This window comes from Tursiops truncatus, chromosome 8 (assembly GCF_011762595.2).
Source record: "Tursiops truncatus isolate mTurTru1 chromosome 8, mTurTru1.mat.Y, whole genome shotgun sequence".
Taxonomy (NCBI): Eukaryota; Metazoa; Chordata; class Mammalia; order Artiodactyla; family Delphinidae; genus Tursiops; species Tursiops truncatus.
In genome coordinates, this window is record NC_047041.1 from 4,506,188 (window position 1) to 4,516,735 (window position 10,548).

Here is a 10,548-nt window from a genome sequence, read left to right on the forward strand (position 1 = left end):
GCAACCATACCCACTTCCCTTCTGCCCCCCAGCCACTAGCCTAAAACCGTCCTTTCAAAAATGTTAGATAATCCCTCGTCCGGGAAGATCCCACATGCCACGGAGCAACTAAGCCCGCGCTCCACAACTACTGAGCCTGCGCTCTAGAGCCCGTGCTCCGCAACGAGAGAAGCCACCGCAATGAGAAGCCCACGCACAGCAATGAAGAGTAGCCCCCGCTCGCTGCAACCAGAGAAAGCCCGCGTGCAGCCTCGAAGACCCAATGCAGCCAAAAATAAATAAATTTATTTTTTTTAATGTTATATAAATGGATCATCCAGTATAGAATCTTTGGGGACTGCTGGCTTTTTTCACTCAGCAAGATTCCCTGGAGCACCATGCATCAATGCTTTCCTCCTTTTTATTTCTGAGTGGTATTCCGCAGTACCTTTTAGCCTTTTTTAACAGCTGCCTTGCTGGACCCAGGGATCTGCAGAAGTTAGTGGAAACACCCCCAAGCACACCAGCCTCCAGGAATTGACTACATTCAGAAACGCCTCTTCCACCTTTTCAGTAGCTCCCAGGAATGTTCACTCAGCTACAAATCTAGCTGTTTGGGAGAAAGCACTGAATATGCAAACAAGAAAGCCCCTTTGTCGCCAGGGGAGGGCACCTGGAGGCCCCAGTCCACAATTACAACCTGTGCACAGAAGTCAAACGATGGGAGAGAGGAGAGAACTGTGTCCTTGGAAGCGGATTCTTAGAGCTGAAACAGTTTAGACATCATTGCATCTCCCGTCCTCCCAGGGCCACCCTTTCTGGGGCAAAGAGTATTTTCAGTTAGGGCCGGCATTACAAAGTTCTCCCTTCCCCCGAGGGCGATCGGCATCACAATAGCCCTGCACATTAGCACTGCAATAGAACCAGCCTAATTCCTCCAGCTCAGGGAAGCTCCTGAAATACTCTTCTGGGTCTGCTCTTTCTCTGGCTAAAATGCTGAACAACAGTTCAAAGTGTTTTCTGAACCTCTGGCCATCTGCACAGCAGCAACATTCCCGTTAAGATGTGGAACCCAGAATTCAACAGCATAATCCAAACGGGGCCTGACCAGCAAGGGCCCCATGAGGGCTGCCCGTCAATCTCTTCCCTTATCCTCATCGCTCTGTTTCCATTAATTGTCCAATAACACAGTCAATTAGCACACACAAATAATACAAATAAAATAATAATAATACAGAATGACAGATCCACCTGATGAAAGTTTACACAGCAAGAGCAGTTTTTCAAAGAGTAGGAAGTAACATGGAAAAACTCTCTAAAATACAATGTTAAATGAAAAAAAAAAAAGTCAAATTGTTGGGCACTTCCCACCCTTCCAGACTCAGCTTAGGTGTCTCCTCTGAGATGCTCCCAAGGAAAGCCCCTGCCCCACCATTTCACTGGGGTGACAGCCTCCAGTTTCCCTATCACCCCAAACATACCCGCATCCCAGTCTCTCAGTCTCTCAAAGTCAACCATCTGCTCCTTAAGGACGGGGGAGCGGAGAGGGGGCTGTGTCTTGCTCCACAATCTTAGCATGGGTTAAGATTTGTAATAAACGTGTGATGAATTAATTCATTACAACCATGTCTTTAGCTGCAGAATAGGAATGACATCATGATTCCATTTGGGGAAATAGAAGACTGTGGGATAACAGAAACCAAACTATTTATAGGGGTTATAAAACCTGGGGAAGAGAATTTCAGAGGAATTTCACTGTGTGTATTTCTGTATTGCTCAACTTTAAAAAGTCCTTTCCTAACTTTAATGATCAGAAAAAAGAAAGCAACTTTTTTTAGAAAATATGCATAGGAAATACCAAGTTATTAAAATGCCTCTCTAGGGAATTCCCTGGCGGTCCAGTGCGTAGGACTCCACGTTTTCATTGCTGAGGGCCTGGGTTCAATCCCTGGTCCGGGAACTAAGATCCTGCATGCCTCGTGGGTGCAGCCAAAATAAATTGTATAAACAAATAAAAACATCGGGGAGGGGGAAATTTTTTACTTTACATTTTAGGGAGCCACATTACATGCCTGGCTTCCGTCAACTCAAACTTCTGGATCTGCTGTGGTGCTGTTCACTCCTCAGGCCCCTCACGTCTCAGCTGTGGGAGGGTGGAGGTTTTGCGTCTGCTGTCGGGGTGGTGCTCTTACCCGTAAGGCAGCCGGACACAGTGCTATTCTCAGCAGCCTCTCCTGCAGGCAGCCTAGGTCCTTCTGACTCATGATTAAATCATCCGAGGTATCGGCCTTTCCCTCCCACTAGTGTATCATCGACAGAGCTGAGGAGCAAACCTCCAAGACTTCATCAGAGTTGTTACTAGATAATAAATGACACAGGGCTTCCCTGGTGGCGCAGTGGTTAAGAACCCGCCTGCCAATGCAGGGGACATGGGTTCGAGCCCTGGTCCTGGAAAATCCCACATGCCGCGGAGCAACTAAGCCCATGCGCCACAACTGCTGAGCCTGTGCTCTAGAGCCCGTGAGCCACAACTACTGAGCCTATGTGCCACAACTACTGAAGCCCACATACCTAGAGCCCGTGCTCCGCAACAAGAGAAGCCACCGCAATGAGAAGCCCGCGCACCACAATGAAGAGTAGCCCCCGCTCGCCGCAACTAGAGAAAGCCCCGCACAGCGACGAAGACCTAACGCAGCCAAAAATAAATGAATAAAATTAATTAATTTATAAAAAAAGAAATGACAATGGAGGGAATCAGGGGCAGCCCCAAGGCCACCGCCCCAAAGGCCTTGGATGCACGAGGGGACCCTCGTAGGCCCAGCTGCTCAGCCAGACACCCCCCTCCAGACCAGACTCTCCTCCAGCCGCCGGCCCTCCAGCGTGACCAGCAGATAGGAGGCTGATATGCCTTCCAGAACATAAACAGTACGTGTACAGCAACACACTAGATAAAACCCAAGCGTGTGGCAAAGACTGGAAAGAGTCATGCAAAACGTAAACAACCTGATGAGTCCCCTTATGATTTTTAATCGTGTGTGTAGTGAAAACAAAGCTACGTTTTCCAAAGCCTGTTGAAATCCCATCTCCAGCCAGTCTCCTGGTCTATCAGGTGAGTGACCTCATCAAGAGGAGAAAGCGGACGAGTCTGGCGTGAGAGGTCTCTAGTGGATCCGTGCTGGCACCTGGTTCTCAGCACGCCGTTGGACGATGGGTTCTAGGATTTGGCTGGGGACGTGCATCAATCACCCTGCCCTTGGAATACAACTGTACAACGGCTTTGAGGTTAAGGCTATGAGCTTTGAAGGTGCACAGATCTAGGTTTGAACTCCTGCTGCGCCTCTGCCTTTGGGCCATTACGCAAGCCCTCTGAACCTCAGTGTGGTCATCTGTAAACTAGGCGTTGTTCGCGTATAGCTGCTGTGAGGATAGAGAAAGAGGATACATTGAAGTCCTCGTATTTAGTGATGGGTAGCAGTGATTAGCACCATCTTCTTCTCCATCTTTTCACCATCATCACCACCAACTAACTCAGAGAGACAGAGGATCCAAGATTCTGACCGGTTAGCCAACTATCACAAGGGTTCTAAAGGTTCTGTTGCTAAGCCTGGACAGAATAAGCAAATTCTGAAAATAGGAGATTCCAAGACAGAATTCTCATAGGAATCTGCTTCTAGCAAAGTTCTCAGTGGGACTTCCCTGGCGGCTCCGTGGTTAAGACTCCACGCTCCCAATGCAGGGGGCCCGGGTTCGATCCCTGGTCAGGTAAGTAGATCCCACATGCTGCAACTAAAGATCCCGTGTGCCACAACTAAGACCGGGTGCAGCCAAATACATAAATAAATAAATATATAAAAAGAAAAAAAAGTTCTTAGCAAAGAAAAAAGGGCAATTACTGCCCATGAGCTCTGAGCAAACCCCAAATACCCTTCTCACCTCTGCCAGCCAGGGTGAGAATTCCATGAGAACCTTGGAACTTCCCATTTCCCATTTCTATGCTACCAAATGGTTATTATAAACGCGCTAAGCCCCAGGCATTTCAGAAAATCCCAAGTAGAGAAAATCCATTTTCTTACGAAATCAAACCAACTCTTACCCTTAGCAATTCTCCCCTTCCTGAGCCCACTGGGCTGCCAGCCCCGCCTTGCACTGCAGCAGTCCAAGTAGAATATAGTAAAGCCAGACTGCCTGAGTTCAAATCCTGATCTCACCACTGTTTCCCTCTGTGACCTTAGGCAAGTTACTCAGCCTCTCTGTGCTACACTTTCCTCACCTATAAAAGGATAATAATAGTCTTACTCTAAGAGGTACAATACCCACACATGGTACATGCTCAATAAACTCAGCGATGATTATCCGTATTCTAAACACTCCAGTAGTAGCCAGTGCGCAAGGTCAGAAGCCACATCTTTGGGACCTGGGCTCCTTGGGGGCTTGTCACACCCTCACTCCTCTTCCAAGAACAGACTTTCTCTCTTAGGAGAGACAGGAGCCAACAGCCTGGGCAGAACCACAGACCAGAGAACGAGCTGGCAGCAGGGGACTCCGGAACCACGGCGGCCACAGGCCGCAGCTAGCAGTGAGAGGCCCAGGTTGGGAAGCCTGTGATGAGATGCGCCTTCACCAAGGAGCCGGCTCTGGACAGACCCACGCCCGAGTGATTCCCAGGGGCAGCAGGCGACGTGGGCTTTCTCCTTGGGCAGCTGTCAAGCTAGTGTTGTCTTCTCTTACCCTCAGTTTTCCCGTGTCCTAAACGAGGGCCACGGATTTCCAGGTCTTCCCAGCACCGAGGTGGAGTGAAGGGTGTTATAAGGCCCGCAGGCTTGCTGTCCATTCACAGCACCCAGGTCTCAGTCTTAGTTCCCACTGCTTACCAGCACCCCTGCACACACCTCCCAGCACGGGGCCTTCCCCTTCCGGAGAGGCCAGCACAGGCTCAAAGAACCGAGAAAGGAAGAAGTGCTTGAAGTTCTGTTTTGTGTGGTAGGAGGAAGAAAGGGATGTGTAGCCGGTCTTAGCATCCATTTCCCTTTCACAGGAGGACTTTCCTCATAGAAGCCAAGTAGAGGGAGAGAAATGAAAACTGAAGAGGGTTTCCATGGCTGGGATGCTATTCCCCAGCACCCCTCGAAGACATTCCCTGTGTTCAGCAGGCAGGCCGCATATCTGTGCAGTTAGCATCCTGACAACCTGGGTTCTCAGCCTCTTCCCATGCATCCTGCTGATTCGACGTCACCTTACAGTTTGTCTTGAGGCTTTTCCAACTCAGAAATTCAAACTGTGTGATTTGTACACCAGGCTGCAACTTATAAAGGGCTTTCATGTAAAGCATCCCCTTTAATCTTTGCAAAAAACCTGTAACATGTATATCATCCCCATTTTATAGCCACAGAAACTGAGGCACAGAGAGATTAGGTAACATCTCTGAGATCACCTGGCGGGAAAGCAGCAGCACCAGGTCTTGGCTCCATGTTGGATGCTCCTGTCACCACATCACAGATGGCTCTGGCCACAATTCACCCCCCCTGGCCCTTATGCCTGGGTTAGACATCCCTCCTAAGCGGCCCGCAGGCTTCTCCAGAACCCAGTCCTTACCATGCAGAACTCAACTCCCTGAGGGCAGGGACTGTGTGACTGGGCTCCTTCTCAGGGCTATTACCCAGCACCTGGCACATGCTCCATCCATGGGCACCTAATAAATAGCTATTATGCGGATGAGTGAATGTTCGACCTCTGATTTTGATCCCACCACATCTGACTTCTCAATCCTGGTCTCTGCTTGCCGAGGAGATACTGAGTCTCACCCAGGGCAATGCTGACTTGAGGAGGAACAAAGAGCTCCTTCAAAGCAGCTTCCTCGCCACCATCAAAGGTTCAGCAGGAGCCAGGACACCCGGTAAGGCAGGCTTCCCACTTCTCGTTAACAGCCACGACAACTGGCATCTGTGCCCCTGCTCTCACGCAGGCAGGGCTCACACAGTCCCCAGACACAACACGTACATCAGGGCTCCGGAGACGATGGGGAACACAGAGGTGACCACTTCCCACTAAACAGGAACAGGTGGAAGTGGGGCAGGGGCCGGAGTCATCAGCCTTGGGAAGGAGGCAGCCAGTACAAGCACCACCAAACAGAATCCTTCTCCAGCCACGCAGGGATGGAAGAGGCCAGGAGCAAGGAACTCAAACGCAGCAGTGCCGCGTGAGGCCCCGCAGGACCCAGCCAGGCTCTGCTAATGCCGAGGACAAACCCAGGGACAGCAGCTGCCCCTCCCAGTCAGAAGACGAGTCAAGGGAGAGTCTGCAGACCCTGACTGCAAACACTGCAGGGTGATCCAGGGGCTGAGAGCTCTGGGAAGGGACGGAGTGGAGAGGCACATCCGAAGACTTCCCGGAGAGACAGAAAGGAGCTTTGGGCACAGCAGGCTACTTCCTTCGGGACAGTGAGTCACGTCTAATGTTCACACACAGCTCTTAGCGTGGCTCTCAAGAAGGTAAGCTCCTTAAGGGAAACAACCATATCTTATCTGTCTTTGAGAGCCCAGCTCAGGACGAGGTACAGAGTGGGTTCAACGGAGCCTGGCAGGAGAAAAGACAGAGTGACCCACGCGGGGGAAAATGGCAGAAACGGAGTGGAAGGAAGAGCCCAGAGGAGAACGGATGAGCTTCACGGCAGGTGAGAAATGAGCAGGGACCAAGGGGGAAGGAAGCGAGGGCTGACGGGTGGGAGCTCCGTGGGAGCCCGGAGGACAGTGTGGAGCGTGGGCGGTGAGAGGCGAGTCCAGAAGACCCAGCTCTCCCAGTGTCAGCAGGAGACAGTCCCAGGAAGGGAAGTGAGAAAAAACAAGTGACGCGGAGGGAGGGAAGAAAAACAGTGCTGAAATAACAAACACCAAACAGCAGGCCCTCTGCTGAGGCAGGAGTCCAGAGCCCCAAGAGGCAATTATCAGGGATTCACAAACACGGCAATTACAGAAAGGAAACAGAAGCCGCAGAAGCTGGCCACCCAGCTGCATCCACCTCCAGCAGGGCAGACACTCAGTGGGAACACAGACCCCAGCCTCCAGACTGGCTGCTGAGTCCACACTTCCTTCCGCAAAGGGGGTAGAAAAGTGGAGAAAACAAGAGTGCCCAGACTCAGCTGCTATTTGTGGTTCAGGGAACCACAGAAGCCCCAGAATCTGGTCTTCTGCAAGCTCCCTCAGTCAGGATGCCTCTTGGAGAAAGGAACTGATTTGAGAGACCTCCAGAATCTGGCCTGGCATGGGAGCGACGGCTGCAGTGCGGGGTAGCGGAGGAGCTTACTGACCCCAGGATCCCGGAAGAAAGGGAGGGGCAGACCATCCACTGCTCCCTCCTGAAACAGTCCCTGCCTCTCAGCGCCCACTCGGTGTGCGGGCCTTCCAGGACGCCGGGGTCCCCGCTGGCAGAGAGGTGGAGGCCTGGCTGCTAGTTTCGCCTGGGCACTGCTACCTAGGTGTGGCCATCAATAAAGCAGCTAACAGCCCATTCCCGCCTCTCTACGGTAAGACTTAATGTTCGTTTTTAAGGTCTTTTAAGATGTCCTTGTCCTTTCTGCCAAACGAGAGCTTCCTGCTTCAGTGTCTCCAAAAAGCTCAAGACGCAGGTTCTCACATCCTGTCCCAGAGTCACCTTCCCAAAGGGCTCCATCCCCCCCCCCTCGGAGAAGCCCGAGCAAGCTCCACCTGGGAGTCCTAAGCTCCAGGCTCCATGGCAACCGAAGCTCTGGTCTCCCAGTTGCCCTCTGCACAGGTGCTCCATTGCCTTCTGATCAGCAAGACAAAAACAAATTCCTGCAGAGGCCAAGGACGCTAGGACTCCAAAGCCCCCTGGAAACATCCCTTCCCCGGCCCAAACCACCCACTCAGAGCCTGCGCCGCTTCTTCCTTTCCCGATGTGCACGGACAGCGCGGAGCTCTTCAGGGACCGAGATGAGCCCCCTTCCAGGCCAGGGAAAGGCCCGAGGGGCGGGAGGACCGGGACAGGGCACTGCGGGACCGCCGGAACCGGGGAGGGCGCCGCGAGGCTGGAACCGAAGGTCCGGCCGGGAGCCCGCCGAGCAGGAAATTCCACCTGTCGGGTCGGCGCCGCGGCCACAAGCCGGCAGCGTAGCGGCTCCCTTGGCCGAGAGAAGCTCTGTGCTGCCGGCCCCCTGGGACCCCCGGCCCCCAGACCCCTGGCCCGCCGGTCCCCGGCCCCCCCCAGGCCCCCGGCCGCGGACCCCCGCGCGTCCCGCCCCAAAGGCGCCCGCGCCTCCCGCGCTCGCCCACCTCCGGCCGCGAGGTGTACTTGAGTCCCGCGCCGAGGCCCCCGGAGCCGCCTGGGCCCCTGCGCGCCCGCTCGCTCTTCATGGTCCCGAAGGCCGTGTGGCTCAGGCCATCGCCGCGGGGCCGGGGCGCGGGGCGGGCCTGATTCCGGTCTCAGGCCCAGCGCTCCGGCCGCCGAGGCTCTGCCGGGCCCTTCCTGTCGCGCACAGGTAGTTTCAGGGTGTGGCTCCCGGGCCGCCCCGCCCGCCACGCCGCCGCCGCCGCCGCACCTTCCCGGGCCCGCGCCCTCCTCTCCCCTCCCCTCCCCTTTCCCTCCCCTTCCCTCCTCCCCTCCCCTCCTCTCCCCTCCCCTCCCCTTCCCCTCCCCTTCCCTCCCCTTCCCCTCCCCTTCCCTCCTCCTCTCCTCTCCCCTCCCCTCCCCTCCCCTCCCCTTTCCCTCCCCCACCCCCATCCCGCCGGGCTCAGGACCGCCTTCTCCCCTCGGGAAGCGGGAAAGCGAGGCCACCGCCTGAAGGTGGTGGAAGAGCTAGTGGCGACCTGACTGGGGGTGGCCCTCAGTCCGCACAGTGCCTCCGCACGGAACAGGCGGACGGGAAGGACCAAACAACTGCGAAACTTAATCCCCACCCCCTCGCCCTCCTCCTTGAGTAGAAGTGGCCCTTTCCGCTGGAAGTCGACCTCCCTGCCGCCTCCTAGAGGCCCACCTTGGTTTCTTTCCCTCCCTCCCCCCTGCATCTTCAGTTTCTCCCCACCTTGCTCCACATCCAGGTCTCAGTTATAACCCCTCCAAGCTCAAACAAAACCCATTTTCTGGCCCCTAAATGTCAAGGTTCCCAAAGCTCTCTCTTCAGCCTCCTCCTTTTTTTCTCTACACTTTCTTGGCAATTCATCTTGTGGCTTCAAGTAAGTAAATCTGCCTTCCTAGCACTGGCATCGTGAAGGAGTGCCACTTCGGCATTCGCAATTGCTCGGGAACTTCTCCATTTGTGTTCTACTGGCGTTACAGAGTCAACAAATATTATTGAGCACATATTATATGCTAAGCACTGTTCTGGGTGCTGGGAAACAAGAGTAAACAAAATTAAAACCCCTGCTTTGCAATCAGCAGGCCCTGAACTTCCTTCCCAGACTTGCCATCTTGCACTGTTTTCTCCATTTATAATACTGTTCTCCTAGGCTCCAAACCGTGGAATCGCCTTTGACTCTGCAGCCCCCTTGCATCTCATACCTACTTCGATCCAGACCTGAGCAAGTCTTTCTCTTTAGTAGCTGATGTGTACCACCTCTCTTTCCTCCCCATTCAGAAGACCCCACTTCAAGCTCTTATCCCCCTTTGTCTGGATTAGTATAAGAAGCAAATGGAGAATGTGCCCACCCTGTCCATGGAGAGAGGTGGCCAAGCTCTGGCCAGAGGCACCGGGGCACCAGGGCAGCGAGGATGTCGGCTTTGTTAGTCCCGGCCAGTGTCCATGCTGTGAGCCAGAGGAAGCTGCAGCCCACCCAGGCCACCCTCACCCTGATCCCTTCAGCAGTAAACAAGATAGAACAACTTCTGAAAGATAAGCCTGAACACGTAGGTGTGAAAGTTGGTGTCCAAACCAAGGGCTGTAATGGCCTTTGCTACCTGCTAGAATATACGAAGACAGGGAAACTCTGACGAGGAGGTTGTTCAAGATGGTGTCAGCATGTTCATCGAGAAGAAAGTACAGTGAATACTTTTAGGAACAGAAATGGACTGTGTTGAAGACAAATGATCCAGTGAGCTTGTGTTCAACACCCCAAACATCAGGGCTTCTCTGGTGGCGCAGTGGTTAAGAATCCGCCTGCCAATGCAGGGGACACAGGTTCGAGCCCTGGTCCAGGAAGATCCCACATGCCGCGGAGCAACTAAGCCCATGTGCCACAACTACTGAGCCTGTGCTCTAGAGCCCGCGAACCACAACTACTGAGCCCACACGCCACAACTACTGAAGCCCGCGTGCCTAGAGCCAGTGCTCCGCAAAAAGAGAAGCCACCACAATGAGAAGCCCGCACACCGCAACAAAGAGTAGCCCCCGCTCACTGCAACTAGAGAAAGCCCACGTGCAGCAAGGAAGACCCAGAGCAGCCAAAAATAAATAGATAAAAATAAATAAATGTATTAAACAAACAAACAAACCTCAAAGGAACGTGTGTCTGTGGAGAAAGCATTGCCAGTTAGACTCCTCAGGACTGCTCGGGCTGTAGGCCCCAGGAGAGTTGTGGAAGCTCTAGGGCTTATTGAAGAAATCATGTGACTGTCACGTGC

General features: G+C 53.6%; 1 protein-coding gene across 4 annotated transcripts in view; it reads right to left on the reverse strand.

Moving 5' to 3' along the window:
* Positions 1 to 10,548, reverse strand: part of ST14 (ST14 transmembrane serine protease matriptase) — a 39,944-nt gene extending 29,396 nt beyond the window's left edge. For 3 of the 4 annotated variants that reach the window (XM_033861793.1, XM_033861790.1, XM_073807980.1), the window contains exon 1: positions 10,420 to 10,548. In XM_033861793.1, coding sequence (XP_033717684.1) covers positions 10,420 to 10,533 — 114 coding nt within the window. In that variant the 5' untranslated portion in view covers positions 10,534 to 10,548. Of the gene's footprint in view, positions 1 to 8,264; positions 8,503 to 10,419 lie in introns of those variants that run through there. The other variant, XM_033861792.2, reaches the window with a different exon arrangement.